This window comes from Lathyrus oleraceus, chromosome 7, assembly GCF_024323335.1.
Source record: "Lathyrus oleraceus cultivar Zhongwan6 chromosome 7, CAAS_Psat_ZW6_1.0, whole genome shotgun sequence".
Lineage (NCBI taxonomy): Eukaryota > Viridiplantae > Streptophyta > Magnoliopsida > Fabales > Fabaceae > Lathyrus > Lathyrus oleraceus.
Genome location: NC_066585.1, coordinates 76,342,309 through 76,364,795, shown reverse-complemented (window position 1 = coordinate 76,364,795; position 22,487 = coordinate 76,342,309). Strand labels below are relative to the sequence as shown.

Sequence of the window (22,487 nt, the reverse complement as noted above, 5' to 3'; positions counted from 1 at the left end):
AGCATTAATCAAGTTATCCACATGACATAATCACACATAAATTGGTTTATAATACTAATTCAAATCGTCACAAATAGATTATTAGTATATTTGTAATTAATTGTCTTGTGTAACTATGACGTTCGGAGGTAGACATTTTTATTTTGTTAATATTATAATTTAGGTACGAGTTATGTTATTCTCACATTGGAAAACTAATAGTTGACATAAAATTAAAATTAGGGATATTTGCAGTATAATTTGAATTAGTTATTCTAAACCGATCTAGTTAATACATTTTAATTTAATGTAACTTTAGATATTTAAATTTTGAGATTAATTGATATACGTTGACACAGTGTAAAGATTTTTTATACTATCAGTTAATCACAATCACTAATTTATTTGAAAGATTTAATTTTTATTTGAAACATTTAAAAAGTAATATAGACGGATGATTGTGATGCATTGACAGTGTAAAACTTTTTACACTGACAGTGCATAATAATTAATCTCTTAAATTTTATATTTAAAATAATTTTATTTAATATTAATATTAAGCAATATGTTAAACTAATAAATTTATGTAAATATAATATAAAATATTTATAAAATAAATATTAGAATGCCGACTATTTAGTAAAAATTGTAATAAAAATAAATAAATATAATTATTAAAACATGTACTAATAAATTAATAAAATATATCATGTTAATAAATAATAACTAAATATTAATATACTTTATTTAATATAGTTCAATTTTTTTTAAAATTCAATATGAAATTTAATTCGATTTGAGATTGTATGGATTGTTAAAAGAAGTGTGATATACACGGGGTCGGCCCAATCAATTCAGAGGCCGTGTTCTAATTTTAAAAATGTGCCTATATATATATATATATATATATATATATATATATATATATATATATATATATATATATATATATATATATATATATATATATATATATATATATAATTTTAATGATTAAAAATGACAAACAAAAGATAAAATTATATATTAACCAAATGAAGTACTAAAAAATTCAAAGGTGTTGTTTAAACTACTAACACCATTTCTTACAACTTAAATTATCTAACTACATAAAAAGAGCCTTCCTACGAACACTTTTTGAAGCAAAATCGTCAACTAAGTCTTCATATTTTATTGTCTCCAAAATATCATTTTCAATAGCTATTAATGTCAATCCATTAAGCCTTTCTTGTGACATAGTAGACCGCAAGTAAGTCTTTAACAACTTCAATTTTGAAAAACTTCTTTCTGCAGAAGCACCTGTCACAGGAATAGTCAATAAGATTCTATATGCAATAACTGTATTAGGAAAACAATCCAAACCTTTTAAAAATAATAATATATCAGTAGGTCTTATGGTTTCTTCAGACAACATTTCTCTTAGTAACTTCAACTTTGCAAAAAATTCATTCCCATCAATATCAGATTGCTCATTATGTTTCAATGCCTGCTCAAAGTTAGTACAACAAGACTTCAAAGTTGTATCATCTAATGATTGTAACTTGTGAGAAGTAAACAAGAAACCAAAAATACTTTCATACTCTTGGTATTGCTCAAACCTCTTATTAAGAGAAACAACAGCTTGATCAACAAGGTAAAGAAAATAATTAACCCTGAATGATTCTTCTTCTGATAGCTCGACTGATGGGATATTCAAATTCTCATCAAATTGCCTTTTTCTTTTAATTATACGCCTTTGAGGAAATATTGGGGCAATATTCAATTCCACCGCAATTTCCTTAGCGTTAATCAATACCTTATAAAAACATGTTTCTCTATATCCCTCAAAATACGAAATCAACCCCTTAATTTTTTGCATAGCAACATCAATAAGCATATCATTTTCCTGTAAAAGTTTGCTAACAAAATTAATTGCAGATAATATTTCAAACCAAATAATTATACTCATCAAAAACTCAAAATCACCAAGCTCATTTATTGCTAAGGATTTAACTTCATTTTGTATTTTAGGATCAAGATCATTTTCTGACACTTCAAGCAAAACTTATGTAAATTCTAACATTTGAGTTCTTATAGCTTTGACACTTTCTACACGACTCTCCCAACGAGTGGATGACAATGATTTTGGAATCAACATTTTTACATTATCTTTCAAAATTTGCCATCTCTTAGTATAGTACCATAAAAAATTAATAATTATAAATTAAAAGCAAATTATAAATTAATAGTAATAAAATAAATTACATTTAATTAAATAAATTATAAATTAATCATAAAAAATATCAATACTAATAGATACTAATTTTGCTTTGAAAGATTCCAAATTACAATTTGGTCTTATGAGAAAAAGTAGGTATAAAAATCGTCACCAACACCAACAATATTTTTGTTTTGAATTTTGATACTACTGAGTAGTATATACAGTATATTAGTATCCCATTTTATCCTAAAATTTTATTTATTTATATATTATAATTTTATAAAGAACACAAGTTACCCCTCATTTCCACCATAAAATCTAAAATCTAAAATCTAAAATCAATATTGATACATGAACTAAAATAGGATTTCACCATAAAATTTAAAATAAATCTAAAATTACTATTTTTTCTACCTTCAAAATCAAATAATCACAATAAAAATAAATGGAAAGTAACTAATTGAATAAACTAACATGATAAAAGAGAGAAATGAAAAGGAAAAATAAGATTTTTTTTTCTGGTTTCAAACAGCTATAGCAGAGAAAGAGAGAAGAGAATAACGTTTGAGAGGAGAGAAGTGAGAATGTGTGAGAAAGGAGAAAAAAAACTTTTAGTTTCCAAATATCCTATTTTTCAGTATTTAATATTTTATTTATTATATGTGATACAAAAATATTTTTATTTATTAATTTTTTTATATTCATTAATAATAGTTAATTTGAGGCCCCACAAAAAGTGAGGCCTTGTGCTACTGCACAGCTTGCACAGAAAAAGAACCGGCCCATATAGGAAGTTGGAATTATATGATATAGGATCCAATATTTGGTATGTTTATATTAGCTAATGACAAAGATGTCCAAGATATTGTTGATTTATCTAAAATTTACTTGATTGTTGAAGTATTTGCATAAAATCTCTCACAATTTGAGTTCTTTAATAGTCCTGTAGTAGAAGATATAAACCTCAAGGAGGTTGCAATCCTTGATGAATAAATCCTATTTTCAACAAACTATATGAACAAGTAATCGATATAAAAGAATTTAAAGTGAATGACGAGGAAGCATGTGTTGAAGAAACTGTAGTGAATATAGAAGTTGTGAAAATGAAATGAATGAAGTTGAAGTGAATGATCTAGAAGATGTTGGTACTGAAAGTGATGATAATAGTGAAGATATGGATTTTAATTATGAATGAAATGATAAATTTATGGAAGATAATATAAAAATATATTAGATTTTGTTCAATAGAGAATTCTAGTATAAAGCAAAAGGATAAAGGGGATTTCAATGAGAGTGAATCTCAAAGTGAGAAATTGAAAAGTGGTTGTGAAATTAACAACGAAGGTAGATAAAATAGGAAGAAATATCCAATTTTTAATTTGAAGATAAATATAGTAGATTATAAAAATTAGAAATATATTTTCCTACGAAATCTGATTTTAAGGAAGCAATCACAACATATATAATGTAGTTTAGAAAAACTTCAAGTTTAAGAGAAATGACAAAAAAAAAAGAGGGTTGTTTGAAAAGAAAAGTGTAAGTGAAATGCTCATTGTGTCAAATTATCAAATGATGATGCATGGAAACTAAGGAAGGTGGTGGAAATTCACAGTTGTGGTAGAGTTTTTAATGTTAAAATGTTAACTACAAAACGACTAAGTAGAATTCATAATCATAAGATGAAGATTATGAGCATTAAGTAAAAGACTCAAAGAAAATGGAACATAGGTGAAAGCAAGACTATTAGAAAAAAAGTGTGTAGCTAGAGAAATGGTAGATGGATCATTCTTATAGAAGTTCCACAAGATTTATGACTATTGTCATGCAATTCTAAGATTAAATCATGGTTGAACAATCAAGGTTAATGGACAACTTATTCAATGAAAAAAAGTTGTTATAAGGCCTCATTTCCATGTATTGTTATGCATCATATAAGAGTTTCAAGCTTAGCAGACCCATTATTGGACTAAATAGATGTTTTTCTAAAGATCTTTATGTAGGGAAACTTATGACAGCTAGAGAAAGAGATCAAAATAACCAAAATATCGTTGATAATAGTTTTTGCCGTTGTTGAAAGGGAAACAAGGGACAACCGAACATGGTTCAAGACAACAACATTACATAAATATTTCATCCATTTAATACTAAGTTACACGCTCAACTTATACATTAAACTCATAAAAATTACAAAATATAAATTCTTTCAAAATTTCATCCATTTAATTATATTCTTAAGAGTCAATTCAAGTTCTTTTATTTCTTGGTTTTAAGCATCAATAAAGTCATGTTATACTTCCATTGGTGTCTTTGTGCTTCAATTATTCCTTCACGCTTAACAACTTTTCACCCTTATTCTTTAATGAATTTTGTTAAAAACTCTTACCTCTCTTTTTTTCATGATGAACATCTCTTTTTCATCTTCCACTTTATCATAAAACCAATTAAAATAGTCACACCCACTTTTAATGGACCCAAGCAAAATTCATAAAATATGAGACTCACTAATCCAAATTAGGAAACGATTACCCAACAAAATTCATAAAATATGAGACTCACTAATCCAAATTAATAAACGATTATGAATATTTATCCTATAATATGAACATCAACGTAATTTCTTTCCAAAATAATTAACATTGTAATCTTTCGAAACAAGGCGAGATCCCCACACCAACAATTAGGTCTCCATCTCTGCTTTGAATTTGAGTAAACCTTCGAATCAAAATTGTTAGTGTTTTCTCCACCATCACCCTATAATTTAGAAATGAGAGAAAAATATGCAAAACAAATTCTTATTCTTCAATTTTAAATTATGAGAAGATGAATTAAAAGGTGGTTTGAAATTGGGATAAGATGACAATATATACCATTTAAATTTGGGAGAAGAGGGAGGTTCTTAATGCGACAATGAGAAAACCAGTTTTAATTTGACCTAATTTTAAGATGTTGCAAAGTTTGAAAATGACCCTTAATAATAACAATTGATACTGACCCTTAATAATAACAATGTATATTGACCTGTCATGTAAATGCTATAAAAAAATAAGATTTTCTTTCATAATTAAGAGTAGTATTTAATTAAAATTTTATAAAATTGAATTTACTTTTCAATTTTCGTCAAAGTAAATGATAAGTACATAACAAAATTTTGTAAAATACTCTAAAAATCACATCTTCACAACCAATTTAACAAACATGTGTTACGAAGACATGCCTTTTTATTCGGATTGTGTGAGAAGATTTTTATTTTTCTCAGAAAAATTTGAAAGTAAGAATAAGAATGATTTCTAATACTTAAAAATTACTTAATTCATATTTGTGAGAATCAAAATAGAAGATTAGGTAGTTGATTTCCTAGTTTAAAAAATCAAACAAAACAATTATAAAGTATTTCCTATATCAGACATACATTAAAATCAAAACCTCTTCTGATATGTGAATTAAAAAAACAACAGATTGTAATGAACCAAATTTGCACCAAATACAATCCATTCAATCATTCATCAAAAATCAATAATGATGTAAAGCTAGATGAAAGAACAACTTCAAAATTTAACGATTAAATCATTTCAATTAATATGAACTTTCATCATACACCAATCTTTTAAACACATGGAATGATTGAACATAATTTTAAAAATAAAAACATTATTTGGATCGAAGTATCAGAATTCATGATACACCTCTGGAGCATGGAAATCCTTTATGAGTCACGAATTCCTTCGAGTCAGCAACACCAGAACGAGAACGGTTTATTTGCTTAGGCGAAGAAGTGAATTCTGAAATAGAATTATATCTTCGAAAATCGATGATTTTTTCTGCGTATTGATCACCATCAACCCTTGAATTATATCCTGGTTCTCCATGGAAACCTGGAAACTCGTTGTAACGTAGAGCTGCACCTGTTGAAAGACATTCGTATTTCTTGCGACTTTTGCTTTTTCTGATTACTCTTAAAATCAAAGGTAAAAGACCCTCCATAATAGGTTGAAAATATTATGGAGGGTTAATAATATAGAAAGTAGGAAGAAGAATAGAGAATGTTTTGGTTTTGGGAGGCTTTTAAAATGGAGAATTGTTATACCTTGTTGGGTTAGGTGGGTTTCGATTTTGTTATTTTAAACATGAATGAATGTGTGTTATATATAATAATATATATTGTGACAATGACACGTTAATAAGTTAATAATATGAGTTTTGACTGAGCCAGCAGGGCATGTCGCATGCCAATAAAACCAAATGAATGATGTTGTAAGTTGGTTATTTTAGGTGAATTTGACTTTTTAATGATGTCTATCTGGAAGTGACAAATTTGTGATGTTTACAGATAAGTTATAATAGAGATTATGGTTTTATTTTATTGATTAATAGTAACATCATTATTCCATAAAAAGGCTCCTACACTTGAGATTAATGGCTATGATAAGAATTCTCGAAGGTCTTTATGGCGCTCTGGTACGTCAAATGATGCCCCCACTCAATTTTACGGTGCCAAAATTGCATTTGTGCTGTAATTAGATGTTATGTGAATTGGTTAATTTTGAGTTTAGGTAAAAATAATTAAGTGTCTAAAAACTTTTTTTTATGCCAAATAATAATATAATAAGATAGTGAGGGTGAAAATCACCAAAGTATAAAGAAGAAGGTAACTGCATAGTATAAGAAGTGCTAAAAGGCTACAAAAGATAGAAAGTTACATTAAAAATATAAATAACAAAAAAAATCATCCTGAGGTTCCAACAAGAAAAAACCAAGCTACAAATATGAATCCTTTTTTGCTAACAACAGCAAGTTAAATCTTGTTTGGGGGAGTCCGAAGAGTGAGGTCCGGAAGTGTCAATGAGTTAAATATTAGGGATCCAAGATACTTTGACGTCGTATATCTACTAAAAATCTTAAGGTAATGGGGTATAAGTCACATATTGTTGGAAATCCCAAAAATTTATGAAGAATTTCAATCAATTTTAATGAACAAGATTGTTATCACTCACACAATAGCAATGAAAAGAAAGAACAATGGAGAAAGAAAGAAACTAAAGAACGATGAATGAAAATAGTAATAAAATTCTGCAGAGTTTCTCTCTACCAACAAATTGTGGAAATTTTCTATTTCTTATTCATTTTGCAACTGCAAAATTCTTATTCACTTTGCAACTGCAAAATACTGTGAATACAATGTTATGAATACTTTATTCACTTCATTACAAAAATAAGGGTTACTCCCTTTATTTATCGGTTTAGGTTAACTTGGACATCAAGGCAAAGCCCAAAACTATAAAAACCCAAAATAGCTAACACTACTAAAATATGCATAAGTCGAAATCTTGTGTGAAACAACATGCTTCGACACTTCGACACACTAACACAACTCAACACACTAGATGGTTCGACATTTCCTTGCTCTGTCGAGCAACCTGCTTCGACACAAGAAATTACAATTCAACACACCACCTAATTCATTGTGTCTAAGCTATCTACATTCATCATAACTCTTAGTCTTCTGAACACTTCGACCTGCACTCCCTTCGTCATGATGTCTGCAATCTGATTCTCAGTTCTGCAGTGTTCCACATTCATCTTCCCATCTGCTACCCGCTCTCGAAGATAATGGAACCTCATATCGATGTGCTTGCTTCGATCATATGTTATCGGATTCTTTGCCAGATTGATATCTGACATGTTGTCGATCTTCATGGTAATACCTTCACGACTCTTCGTTGTTATCTCTTTGACCAGATTCACCATCCACGTTTCTTGACATGCGCAAAGAGAAGCATATATGTATTATGCTTTGCACGCAATAATGCCACTATTGGCTCTTTTCTCGAACTCCAAGCAACTGGTGCACTACCTAGCATAAATACATAGTCAGTTGTGGATTTTCGATCCTCAACATCACTACACCAACTTGAGTTGGTGTATCCCACTAATTTGCATTCTTTTCCTTCATCAGTTGCAAGAAACAAAATGCCATAGTCGAGAGTTCCTTTCAGATACCTTAGTATCCTCTTCACCGCTGCTAGATGTGATACCTTTGGCTTCTGCATGAACCTACTCACCATACCTACATTGTACGCTAAGTCAGGCCTTGTATGACAAAGGTATCGAAGTGACCTAATAAGTCTTTTGTATTGGGTTGGGTCGACATCATCTTCATCTGAATCTTTCAAAAGTTGTAATTTGGGCTCAACTGGAGTCGAAGTTGGGTTGCAATCTTGCATTTCAAATCTCTTGAGAATTTCGCCTGCATACCTTGTTTGATGCATCATCAAACCTCTACCACTCTTGTAGAATTTGATGCCAAGGAAATATGAAATGTCACCCAGATCTGACATTTCAAATTCCTTGTTGAGATCACCTTTGAAGTCTTTGATCTCCTTCTTGCAACTACCTGTTATCAACAGGTCATCGACATAGAGACATAGTATAAGCAATTAACTCTTGCTTCTTCTTACATATACTCCATGTTCATATTTGCACTTCACTAATTCCTTCTCCTTTAAAAAACCATCTATCTTCTTGTTCCAAGCTCTTGGAGCTTGTTTAAGTCCGTACAGGGCTTTATGCAGCCTGTACACTTTTCTTTCTTCGCCATGTTTCACAACCCCAGCTGGTTGTGCAACATAAACTTCTTCTTCTAATGGGCCATTAAGGAATGCACATTTCACATCCATCTGACACAACTACCAGTTGTTCATGTTTGCTAGACCAACAACCAATCTGATTGTTTCGATCCTAGCAACAGGTGCAAAAACTTCATCGAAGTCGATTCCTTCTTTCTGAAGAAATCCTTTCGCCACAAGTATCGCCTTATGTTGAGTCACTTCTCCTTTGGGATTCAACTTTACCTTGTATACCCAATTCACATTGATTTCCTTCTTGTCTTGGGGCAATTCGACAAGTGACCAAGTGTTGTTGACTTCGATTGACTTCAGCTCTTCGTCCATTGCTTTCATCCACTTCAAATCTTTCAATGCCTCAGTTGCGTTGACAGGTTCAACATCTGCGTAGAAAGCATAATGCACCAGATCACCTTCTTCATTGGCCACATCATCTCATGTAATTACACATTCTTGCAACCTTGCAGGCATGTGTCTTGTTCTTTGAGGTCTGCTTGTGCTTGCTTCACCTCTTACTTCTTTCTGTCTAGCTTCTCTTTCGACTTCACTAGCTGGTTCATCATAAAAGATTCTCACTGAATCTTTCTTGACATTCTTATTCCAATCTCACTCCTTAAGCTCATCTATGATCACGTCCCTGCTGATCACCACTTACTTGTTCATTGGGTCGAACAACCTGTATCCTCTAGTCAAATGATATCCTATTAGGATCATCTGACTCGACTTGTCACCAAGTTTTCTTCTCAACTGATCTGGCACATGTCTATGTGCTATAGATCCAAACACCCTCAGATGACTCAAGCTACGCTTGACACCAGACCAATATTCTTCTAGCATGATTCCTTCTAGCTTCTTCGTCGGACATCTGTTCAAGATATATGTCGCAGTCGACACAACTTCTCCCCACAATTCTTTGGGTAGATACTTTCCTTTCAACATACTTCTAACCATATTCATGATGGTTCTATTCTTCCTTTTACGACTCCATTCTTCTGTGGAGTGTAGGGTGACACCACCTCATGCATAATCCCTTCTTTCACACATAATGCATCGAAATCTTTCAACACATATTCTTCACCACCATCAATTCTCAAAATCTTGATCTTTCGACTGCTCTGTCTTTCGACCATAAATTTAAACTTGGGAAATACCTCGATCACTTCACTTTTCTTCTGGATCAGGTAAGACCATAGTTTTTGACTAAAATCATCTATGAATGTAACAAAGTATTTGTTACCTCCAATCAAATCCAGCTGGAGAGGACCACATACATCAAAGTATATGACTTCAAGAATTGCCTTCGACCTGCTTCCTGCATCCTTACTGAAGTTAGTTGTTCTTATGTTGCTTTGCCTGCACACCTTCTTCACATACTTCGTTTAGAATGTCGATTTCTGGTAATCCTGAAACCATATTTCTTCTCTTCAAATCTATGATGTCTTTGAAATTGAGATGGCCAAGTCTATAATGCCATATCCATTCATCTTTGTTGGTTGTTGTTGCAAGGCACTTATGCTTTATCACATTAAGCTCAATCTTGAAGGTTCTATTCTGAGACATTTGAGCCTTCAAGATCAACCTTCCATTTGAGTCGAGAACTCTCATCATCTTATCTTTGATCGACACCTTATAGTTCTTTTCGACTAACTGCCATATGCTGAGCAAATTGTTCTTCATGCCTGGTATGTACAACACATTTGAAATTACTGACCTCTTGCCATCTTTCCTCATAATCAGAACATCACCAACACCTTCAGCTGCTAGAGTGTTGTCATTTGCAAATCTCACAATGTTCTTCATTGAGGGCTTTATGTTGACAAACCAATCTTTTCTTCCAGACATGTGTGATGAGTATCCTGAGTCTAAGTACCACTGGTCCTTGAATCTCTCTTCTTCTCTTGTTGTAACCATTAACAACATCTTTTCTTCTTCGTTTTTCACCAGCTTTGCATAAGTTTCTTGATTCTTCTGCTTTTCTGGACAATCACTATACTAGTGACCATACCTTTGACAATATAACACTGAATGTGACTCTTGTCTGACTTTTGACCACCACCTATTCCTCTACTTGCAACACCACCTCTTTGGATGCCTTGGTTCTAGGGTTTTCTCTCTTTCGACCAATCTCCTTCTTGCTGATTTCGACTAGTCGAATTGTTGTAGCCTCCTCTATCTTTGTTACCATTCAAGCTTCTTTTGCCTTTTGTTTCTTTTGTCGATTAAGTCTGCAAAGCCATATCACTCTTCGACTTTCCTACATCTCTTTCAGCCATTCTTTGTTCATGAGATTCAAGCGCCCCTTGAAGCTCTTCCTCTGTCAATTTTGACAAATCTTTCAACTCTTCTATTGCTACTACCATGTGGTTGAACTTTGGAACCAACGCCCTCAAGATATTTCCAAGAACAGATCTTGATGTCAAAACTTTTCCACATACCTTAACCTTGGTGAGGAAATCAGTTATGCTTTCATTGTCTTCCATCTGAAATAATTCATACGTTTTTTTGTGAGTTTGTAACCTCACCTCTTTCACCTTCTTCGCGCCTCCAAACGATTTCTCCAGAATTTCCCATGCTTCTTTTGTTGACTCTACATCACTAACCTTTTCAAAGTTATCTGCATCAACATATTGATGAATTATAAAGAGGGCTTTATAATCTTTCTTCTTCAATTCTTTATGTGCAGCCGTTTCTTGATCCATCGCGGCTTCTGCAAGCGTTGTTACTCTTTCCTTCACAAGATCCCAAACATCTTGATAACACAACACAACCTTTATTTGCTTGAACCAATTCTCATAATTGTTGTTCTTGAGAATCGGAAGATTTGCTGGAAAATGCCTGTTTAGATGATTCATTGCCATGGTGATTTTCTTCCCATGAATCGTTTAACCGGAGCTCTTGATACCAGATGTTGGTAATCCCCAAAATCTATGGATAATTTCAATCAATCTTGATGAACAAGATTGTTATCACCCACACAATAGCAATGAAAATAAAGAACAATGGAGAAAGAAAGAAAGAAAGTAAAGAACGATGAAGGAGAATAGTAATAAAATTCTACATAGTTTCTCTCTGCCCACAAATTGTGGAAAACTTCTTATTCACTTTTCAACTGCAAAATACTGTGAATACAATGTTATGAATACTCTATTCACTTCATTACAAAAATAAGGGTTACTCCCTCTATTTATAGATTTAGGTTAACTTAGATCTCAAGCCAAAGCCCAAAACTATAAAAACCCAAAACTATAAAAGCCCAAAATAGCTAACACTACTAAAATAGGCATAAGTCGAAATCTTGTGTGAAGCAACATGCTTCGACACTTCAACACACTAACACAACTCAACACACTAGGTGGTTCGAAACTTCCTTGCTCTATCGAGAAACCTGTTTCGACACAAAGAATTAAAATTTAACACCTATCTTATAGACCCAATATTTTCTCCATTTCTAATCCATATGGGACTTTAGCCACACACACTTGAAACTCAACAATATTTTCCACAAGTGTGATTCATCCACATCATTAGAATTGGTCCACACTAGGATCCACTTCCGCTCCTCCACCGAGTCAATTAGGCTCTGATACCACTTATTAGGGAGTCTGGAGGCGCCAGAAGTGTCAATGGGCCAAACGTCCAGGATCCAAGAGACCATGACGCCACATATCCACTATAAACCTTAAAGCATTAGGGGTATGGGTCATTTCTCTTATATATATATATATATATATATATATATATATATATATATATATATATATATATCTATATATATATATATATATATATATATATATATATATATCCAACATTTGCTCCATTTCTAATTGATGTGAGACTTTAATCGCTTACACTTGAAATCCAACAGATCTCAAGCCGACAAATCAACCATCAACAGATCAGATTCCATCAAAAGGCACACAAAAATAATAATAATAAAAACCTACCTATGAACTAAGGAAGACACTTAATCCGCTAAAAGTGCATGAAAAGAATAGGATTTTGAAGTCATTCAGTGAAGGTGCAAGAGTTCACCACTGATCTTTCAAAAATTGTTTTTATGCTGAAAAAAATAATCTTCTCCTCCATCTCTTTTGTTGTTTTTGTGATTGCGTTAAAGATAACATCATTACAGAATTTTCAAATTGATTAGACTACACCGTTCAAAATTAAGAGATAGTCACCCTTATATTTTATTCTCCCCTCATAATATGGTAAACAACATACTATTTTAAAACTAAAATAGATCAAAATAAAACAACATACAATTTTAAAAACCATACATATATGTTTTGTCTTTTAAAATTATATATATATATATATATACTCGTAAAAAGTATATTATAGTATAATGCAGGAATTCACCGGACTTTCCTTGCGCATACTAAATACTCCTGCAAGATCAAAATGTAAAACCCAATTAGGCTCTTTTTGCGTTTCTTATGGGAGCACAATGTCGAAACACATCGAATTCTTGTTGTACCTATGGGTGACTCATACATCAGCGATATACAAGAACCCTTCAAGCTCTCCTTGTGCATACAGACGAATTCTCTGGATCGATAGGTTGGAACCATCATGACTATCCTTGTTCCTATAGGAAACTCCTTTCGGAGCATTATGCTGGAACCATCCATGGTATCCTCACGCCTATAGGCATCTTCTTACGAAATATTATCAGTTAAAACTTGAAAGGAGAAAATCTCTTATAAATTCAAGTCAATCTCGAGTCGCACTAGCCAAATTTTAGACTTTATCTCTTCACCCTTACAAGTCTCGTGCTTGAGGGGCTGAAATGCGTACAAGCATATCAGGGACTCATTATCTACGTATCAGAGTTGTTCCACCATGCCATCTTCAGGATCAACCTTTTCTACCAGTCGACCGTCCATAATAGTGTTGTATCATATACTTTCAACAAAAGCACTTCGGCCCTACATGCCTCAAGTATGAGGGGGTGTGTACCTTTATGCCTATTTTAAAGAGAGAGACATATTAGAAAGAAAAAAGATTCCCTAAAGATATGTCGAGCTTTAGGTAGCTTCTGACAAGGTCAGAAGAGCCTGTCCAAAAATAGCAAGGGTGAGTTATGTAACACCCTACTTCCTGACTTGACAATTAAATGATAAAACATGTATAAAAACATAAATATTCACCAAGTAGGATATTGCCTGCACAATCCAAAACATTTTGAAACACATAATAATAAAACAACTTGCTTGATAAGCAGTGGAATCACAAAAACATTTGGCATAAAAGCATTAACATCAATATTAGTTCGAAAAATCGTTCATCGCAAAATAGAATAAAATATGAAAGATACGCAACATAAATAAATATAGGACATCTCGTTCCTCTTATGTTATGTATCAAATCAAATCTCATTATTGACTCGAACGACAAGCCACTAAAGAGGCACAACACCGTCCTCAACCTCAAACTCATACTCAAGTTCCAGATTACCTATACTCTAGAGGAGCACAAATGCAATAACACAGAAATGGGGTGAGAATATATTAAAATAATAATAATGCATAATCATTCAGGATAAATTCACACATCTACATAATCATCAACATAAACAGGAAACACACTAACTTCATGTATTCACATCTCACAATCATTCAATCACAATCATGCAATATAATATACAATGACTCGACTCATGCTTGTCACGGTCCCCATTATAAATTGGACTCATAACTCAACTTTATATGCATGCAATACCGGCTCAACAATTTATTTTTTTATATGAACCATGTCCCAATCTCTACGAACCCCGAGCCCCCACTCTGAACTCCAAGCCCCAACTCAAGGCTTGAGACAAGTCATTAGTCCACACTATAAACTAATGAATATGCCTATTTCACAATAACAACATGTCTGATGTATAACACACAAACATGCAGTAAAACCCCACTCTGACTATATATATATATATATATATATATATATATATATATATATATATATATATATATATATATATATATATATATATATATATATATATATATATATATATATATATATATATATATATATATATATCACTACATCAACATTAATTCATATCACAAATTGTGTATCTCAATAACTCATGAACAAGTATGCATAATAATCCACACCACACAATACTTATAATTTCATCATAAATATTCATAAAATATACACATCATTCAAACATGGAAATTCATCTCACAAATCACTTCCATAATGTAGCTTTATAAGCTAGCTTTCCAACGCTTCAAACCGCACCCCAATCCGAGTCCCGAAACTTAAGTTACGATAGTTTTTGTCGCAAACAACAACTTTGTGTGTTATGCTCGCCAAATGAGAACAACATCTCCTGGGCGAATTTCGTCAGGTCAGTCAAGCTCGTTGGGTGAGGTCTTCCAAAAATGTGATTTTTGCAATGCATAACCCTCAAACCCTCTCCACTTCAATCTGAAATATCCCAACGTCCATAAACTTATATCACATAATACCACACAAATAACATGTTAATTCCTTAATCTAACATGTTATTACACTGATTTAACTCAAAAATCCAGAATTTGTTCATGCTTTAAAAAACCTCAATTTCATAACAAAATCATGTTTTTGAACACATAGCATATAAAATAATTACCCCAAAGAGACATAACTCATGTTTTTGAACACATAGCATAAAAACATAATTGGGATCATGTTATTCATCAAAACACACAATCACACAAAGAGAGAAGTTCCTATTGGATATTAAAGGAAACCTCCCTACTCTTTCATGAATTAAGCATCCATAGATGAAGAATCTCACCCTTACCTTATAGATCCAGAAAACTCAGCAAGCAAGTTCTCTATGCTAGCCTTAAACCCTAACACTCTCCCTTTCAAGCACTTTTCTCCAAAATCCCTTGTTTTCACGTACTGATGCAAAAAGCTCTAAAAACCTAATTATCTTTGTCTATATGATGAATATATAGTATGTCGTATCTCAAAAAATATGATCCTTCACTAAACGCATCACACGCTTGCGAAAAAATGTGTTTGAACAGAGTCGTCACCGAACTTTATTTATTCCAATGAAGGAAATCAAAAATGTCGATAAAATCTTTAAAAGAGAAAATGGTCACCGCAACCATATTTGGGTTCGGGAGTCAATTGCACAAGGGGAAGATATCAGCACCCCTCACGTCCGTTATACTCAACGGGAACCTTTTAGTAAGATTTGCGATTTGAATGTTAGCTTAGGTTAATTATTTTCTTCGATTTAAAAAGATTAAAAAGAAAAAGAAAGGAAATCGCAAAAAGTTTTTTTTATTAATGGGTCTGACAAGATTATGGGTCTTTCTCCTACATATCTTCAAGTGCGATGGAGAACTCAGGCCACGTAGTTCTAGGGTAGAAAATGTTTGTTTGTTGATCGATTTTAGCGAAAGTTGTTGTTGTCACAGTCGAACTAAAAACATTGTTTACCCAAAATAGTTTAAAGGAGAGGATGTTGCATCACATTGAATGAATCTCTCCATATTAATATTCACGGGAAAATGTCACTTATCTCAACTTCAATATTTGTGGATGAGACATTATTTTGCATCGTTTCGAGACGGTAACACCTTTCGTTTATGAAAAGGGTTTGACATCGCACTAAGGAGGAAAAAGATAGGTTTGACGTGTTGAGTATATTTTAAGAGGAAGACGAGTATCCGAACATAGAGCTATACAACATTTCCCAAATATTCGGGGAAGGGGAAATTTTACACCATCCTTATTTTTTCTTCTTATTTGATTATAAAAAATTGTATGATGAATTGAGTTGAGGTTCATTTAACGGAATGTGATTATTCACATAGATAGCTCTACAACATTGCCCAAATAATTGGGAAGGGAGAATGTCTACACCCATCCTTCTTTTCCTTCTATAGAAGAACCCATTTAATTCAAGTGATTATTATGCTTTAATATGGAGGACGAACGTTCGGACATGGAGCTCTACAGGATTGCTCAACCATTCGAGGAAGGAGAATTTTTACACCACCCTTCCTTTTTCATCCATCTTATTTGTAAAAAGATAATAAGGAAATGAATTTGATTAAGAAAACATGCTTGATTTAGATTGAGGTTTGAATTTGCGTTTGAATGGGTCATGAAGAATGGTTTTAAGAGTGAGATTTTTGAAAATTTATAACTTGATGTTGATGAAGTATTTTTTCTTATTTGAAAAGTTGATTTTATTATAAACACATATCTTGTTTAACAATAAAAAAGTCTTTATATAAAATCAAGCAAATCATGCAATGACAAAAGATCAAACATGGCCTATAATCACACAATTAATAAGCATCACAAAAGACATGTCAGCAATTACTCATTCAAGCAAAGGTAAAAAATATTTATAAAAAAAAAAAACACTTATTCATACAATCATATAAAGGGGATCCAAATTAAATATTCAACAATCAAAGTCATCTCTAACATGAATTATTTTGGAACTTTTTTTTTAATCAACAAGGACAAACTAAAATATACCTCTAAATAAATCTAATATATTTCAAATACTATATATATAAAACAAATGATTATAAAAAATTTCTTCCTTTTTTTTTCATATATAGAGATATTAATATTATTGAAAAAACTTATTTATTTAATAAAATTATTTATTTATTATTTTTCAATACTTATTAAAGTAGAGAGAGAGAAAAAACAAGTTTTACTTATTAAAAAGAAAAGAAAAACAAATGTTGAACTAAAATAAACTAAAACAAATGGGCCAAATGTCAAGAAAACAAAATGAAAGCTCAAAAGAGACAACCTTAAGTTGCCTAGGCATGGGTTAAACATGACCCGGTTCGACCTTGCAAGGTCCAATTCGGAAGCAGCAAATAAAAAAATTTAATGAAAACCCTAGCCGCCCCTGAACACGTGTGAGATAAGCAATGAAGAGATTTTTGGTTTAGTTAACAACTAGTATTAAAAGCTAGCAGTAAATGGACAGAGAGTGACCACTCAACACTCTATAGTCCCAAGGATTTTTCTTTTTATTAATAATGAAAGAAACTAAAGGCATTTAAAATATGGAACAAGTTATAAAGGGATGAACAAACATCCGTCAACAAACTTGAAAAATGAGAATACCTACTTCCCACAACATTAACATTCCATCTTTCTTCTTATCACATCCCCTCTCATAAGCAAAAAAAAAACTTCTCTATCTCTCCTTGAGCTCTCAAATCTCTCCTTTAAAAATGGTCATTCAAAAAGGCTACCCTCCATGGATACTGTAAGACCCTAATTTTGTCCCTAAGATCCCTCATGGCATCATAACATTGCATTTGGCATTGCCTCAAGGATCATTAGCATCTTGGTTCCCTTTGCCTTTGGGGTTGGACCTCCTTGTGAGTGGTTTGAGGTCACCAAGCATGCTTGAATTGTATATCATTGCTTTTCCTATTTTGTTTACTAACCAAAAGCACAAAAATATGTCACTAACATCTTTTGTTTGTAGCTGGAGCAATCACAAGGTCCAAAGCTTCTAGGAGGTCATTGGTACAAAGACATGGTTAATAGGAGATGACAACAAGCATGGTAATGGTTACCAAAGCTCTCATCTATCAAATATGCCTCCCTAGCATCCCAATTCATCATTTTGGTCATAGCAAGTCAAAAGGTTTGAGGTCTTGTTCTTCAAGGAAACCCTAATTCATCTGTGCACCACAATGCCTTGCTCCTGAAGCAACCTCAGCCCATGATCAAATACAATCAAGGGAAGTTCTTTAATTCATCATTTAATGCATATTTGAACTCATTTGAGTGTCCTCAATCATCAATTCATCAAGATATGAATCATGGACTTGAGAAGTTGATCAGTCAATTCATCTGACTATTTTGAAATGCACTGAGACCTAACTTTTTATGTGTTGGTCAAATGGAGATGGTTCTAAAAGAAAAAATGTTATTAAGGACAATATGAACAACTTTCATGTTCATCAAAAATTGATTTGAAGCTTGTAAGGCCATATGTCATTCCAATACATTATAGGTCATTTTGACTGAAACCCTAATTTTGGGTCAGCTTACCAAGGACATAACTCCTTCATTTTTTATTATTTTGAGGTGGGATCAAATGCATTGGAAATCTTAAGATGTCTAATTCAAATGTTATGTTGAACAAAATTTCAAAATCTCAAATTAAATACATGTGATAATGCAAAACATTATAGGTCATTTTGGACCAAAAGCATTAAAAAGGCAAAAAAGTCCAACTTCAAGTGCCCATAACTTCTTCATCAAAAATCCAAATGATGCAAACTTTAAGTCCATTTTGATTTTCTTAAAAAGATCTACAACTTTGGTGTTGGAGGTTCTTTCATTTGAGGCTTGCATCATCAAAACAGAAGGGCTTGAACATTGGCCAAATTTGGAAACCTTGCATTGACATTTTTTGCACATCACACTTTAAACTCAAAATTCACTAATTTCCACACTTCAAATGAGCTTTTATCCAACATAACATTTGTTCCTTATACAAAAACCTTTCCAACCATTACCCACATGCTTATGTTTGGATTTTCTAAATAGTATTTTCGAAGAGGTGAAGGTTTAGGTTCAATTGTGGAATTCATGTTGAAATCTTGATGCACAAGCAAATTCAAAGCAAACTACACGTCCAAACCTTTGGCATCTGAGTTCAGCTTGCAATTGGCATTGTTTTTGGGCCTTGTGCATGATCATGCAAGCCCATGCAAGGATTATCCAATCTCATGCACACGGCTTTGTTCATCATTTCCTTGCCACTCTCTCTATAAATAGAGACCACATGCCATTCAAAAAGGGACCCTGGTTCAACCTGAAATGCTGCAGAATTCTCTCCATAGCCATTACTAAAGAAGCTAGTTCATTTTCTCAAAAAAAATTCAGATCCAAAATTCAACTACATGTGGTTGAATCCTTGGATCTAGAGCTTCTAAACCTTCATCATTCATCTCACTGATCTTCTGTTTTGGTAAAGAAAGCAAGGATTCGAGCTCAAGTTTCCAGAAATCAAGCTTACTCTCCAACTGGTATTTTCTTCGAATCTCATCATCCTTTGACCTATTGGCTTAGATCTTGTGTTGGCTGAAGTCCTCTCAATAGAGGCATCATGTTTATGCATTCAATTTTTGAAATCCATTGAGTTCATGATGAACACCAGATTTTTCAACTTCTGATTTCTCACACCATGGAAATCTAGAGTGAAAATGGGTGGTACAGGGATGATGTACATCATCCCAGCTTTCCAATGATGTATAGATCGCGTGATTTGGTTAAGCTTTGTTTGTCTGCTATGGTGGCCGAAAACTGCAAGCTCACCGGAGAAGAAGGTGGCTCCGGTGGCTGCTTCACTGCCAGATCCAATCTGGACCGTGTGATTGCTTTCCCAGATTCAATCCATGCCTTTGATTGTTATGACTTTTATTTAATCCATGTGTGGTTGCATTGACTGTGGAACACATTGGACGCGCGCCTCTGGATGCTTGGATCTGCCAGCTCAATTAATGAGCTCAGATCCAAGGGCTCTCGTTTTTTGCCATTTATTAATTTCTGATTTTATTTTCTTTAATTTCCTTTTATTTCAAAAATCAATATCTCTCTCATTTTTAATCCAAAAATTATGGGACCAATTGCATTAGTCTCCAAATAAATTCTAGTTTCTATTTCTGATTTTTTTTATTTTTTTTATTTTGTCATTTGATATTTTTTGCGAATTTTCCCTTTTCTGGTTGTTTTTAATTCATTTTTAATAGTTTTTGATATTCAAAAAATACAAAAATATTTTCCTAACCTATTTGAATGATGATGGATCTATGAAAAATATTCTCATCAATTTTTAAATTGATTTGAGATTTATTTGATATTTTAGTTCAATTAGGTTATTTTTATTCATTTTTAATTGATTAAAAATAGTTTCTGACTTTTAAAAATGCTAAAAAAATTTGTCAAACTTTGTTTGACCTTGTGGAACTTAGGATAAATTAGTTGGACCTTTCAAGGTTGATTTGAAGTGATTTTGAAGTTTGACCTTTCCATTATTTTTAATTCAAATTTATTTTAATATTAAAAATGCCAAAAATATTATGCTTATTGTTTGATCTCCAATCTTCATCTCATTTCTGATTTATCATTGTTTGACTTTGACTTTCAATGTCATTTGGTCAATACATATGGATTGGTACATATTATTTCATCTTATGCATTTTGATCTTTCCATTTCCTTATCCTTTCTTCATTTTCTTCTTCATTTTCTTTTTCTTCTTTCCTTTTGATCAATGAGTTGAAGGTTGATAAGTTGGTATTGATTAGGGAGACTTAATCTTCCTTGATTCAAATCTAATTCATCTTGATCAATTGATCAAGTGAATGGCTTTGCATTAAGGATAGGTTGTCTTCTAAATCATGCAAAAGGCTTAAACCAATACAAGATCAATTCTCTTTTTTCTTTTTGGCATGGCAAGTTGTTGGAACTTGGTTCACTAATCAAGACTTATAACTTGTGTTGTTGCCTACATTATTATTGACCGGCCTCAGATAGTTGTGACTTCTACATAAGTCCAATTACGATTTCTTAACATAGCGCTAAATTTGCCTTATGGCACACTAATTACTAACACTAACTATTGACAATTAACATTTACTTTTTGCTTTTTACTTTTATGCAATTTACTATTCTTGAACATATTATCCATTTGCTTTTCTCTTTGCTCACTTGAGCACATGTTTATGTTAATTCCATTTTCCTTTTGCTCACTTGAGCACATAATTGTGTATATATTATTATGTTTGTATTTTGTTTTGTTTGTTATGAACCAAAATGCAAAGAAATGGACTTAGAGTCTAGGACCTTCCTTATGCAAAATTGGAGTAAATGGATCTTAATGATGAAGATGGGTTAGAAGAACCAAATCTCTAAACTCACTCCTGTCCATTCTTGTTTTACTTCATGGAACTTTTGATGTGTGTGCTTTTGTGCTAGGGATTTTATGAGCTTAATTGGAGGACCATTGCCATGACCATTCAAAGCGAAAGATATAAGACACATTGAGGATCTCTTATGAGACTTGTTTAATTGCTTATGCTTTGTGATTGCTTATTCCAAAGGATGGGACCTACTTGGATCATCAATATGATCTCAAGAGAGGAACTCCTTGTGTGGTTTTGTTCTCTTTCCCCTCACCTCTTGTATGTTTAGGATTTAGCCCTTCTTCTTCTTCTCTCCACTCTAACCCAAGCCAAAACTCTTTGTGCAAACATTTAACCATTGTTTTAAACATTAGAAACCTAAGCCTTATGCTTTTGATTTTCAAACTTTCTTTTCATAACACTTATTTTGAATTGAATCTTTAAGTCAACTTTGACCATTTTTGTACATACTTCTAATTGGTAAATATAACCCATTCAAATGTCTTTTTGTGGTTCCAATGGCCACTTTCTTAATCAAAAAATCTTTCATAACCTTTAGCTATTAGGTTTGAGTTATCCTTGTGGTAGATGTAATACTCACTCATATCCTTAGTGATGGACAATGAGTCTTCCATGCTTATTATAGGGTTAACCCCTCACTAGCATGTTGAAGTTATCCTCACATGGTGGATTTGTGGTTTGGTTGAGTTTTCTCCCTTAGATAACAAAAGACCTTAAGGCTTTTGGACCAATCAATTCACCAACTT

General features: G+C 32.5%; 1 protein-coding gene across 1 annotated transcript; it reads right to left on the bottom strand.

Annotated features, from left to right (window-relative positions):
- Positions 1 to 1,084: 1,084 nt before the first annotated feature.
- On the bottom strand, positions 1,085 to 6,160 carry LOC127102118 (uncharacterized). Its single transcript, XM_051039531.1, has 2 exons — positions 5,894 to 6,160; positions 1,085 to 1,864 (listed from the first exon to the last, which is right to left on the bottom strand). Exons 1-2 carry the CDS (start codon positions 6,158 to 6,160, stop codon positions 1,085 to 1,087), a joined length of 1,047 nt encoding a protein of 348 aa, XP_050895488.1.
- Positions 6,161 to 22,487: the final 16,327 nt, after the last annotated feature.

What these genes read in the sequence shown, in the direction of transcription:
- LOC127102118 (XM_051039531.1), bottom strand. Translation starts at nt 6,160, where the DNA reads ATGGAGGGTCTTTTACCTTTGATTTTAAGAGTAATCAGAAAAAGCAAA. An exon ending in TTGCTGACTCGAAGGAATTC is followed by an intron (nt 1,865 to 5,893) that starts GTGACTCATAAA and finishes AAACTTTTACAG; the next exon opens with GAAAATGATATGCTTATTGA.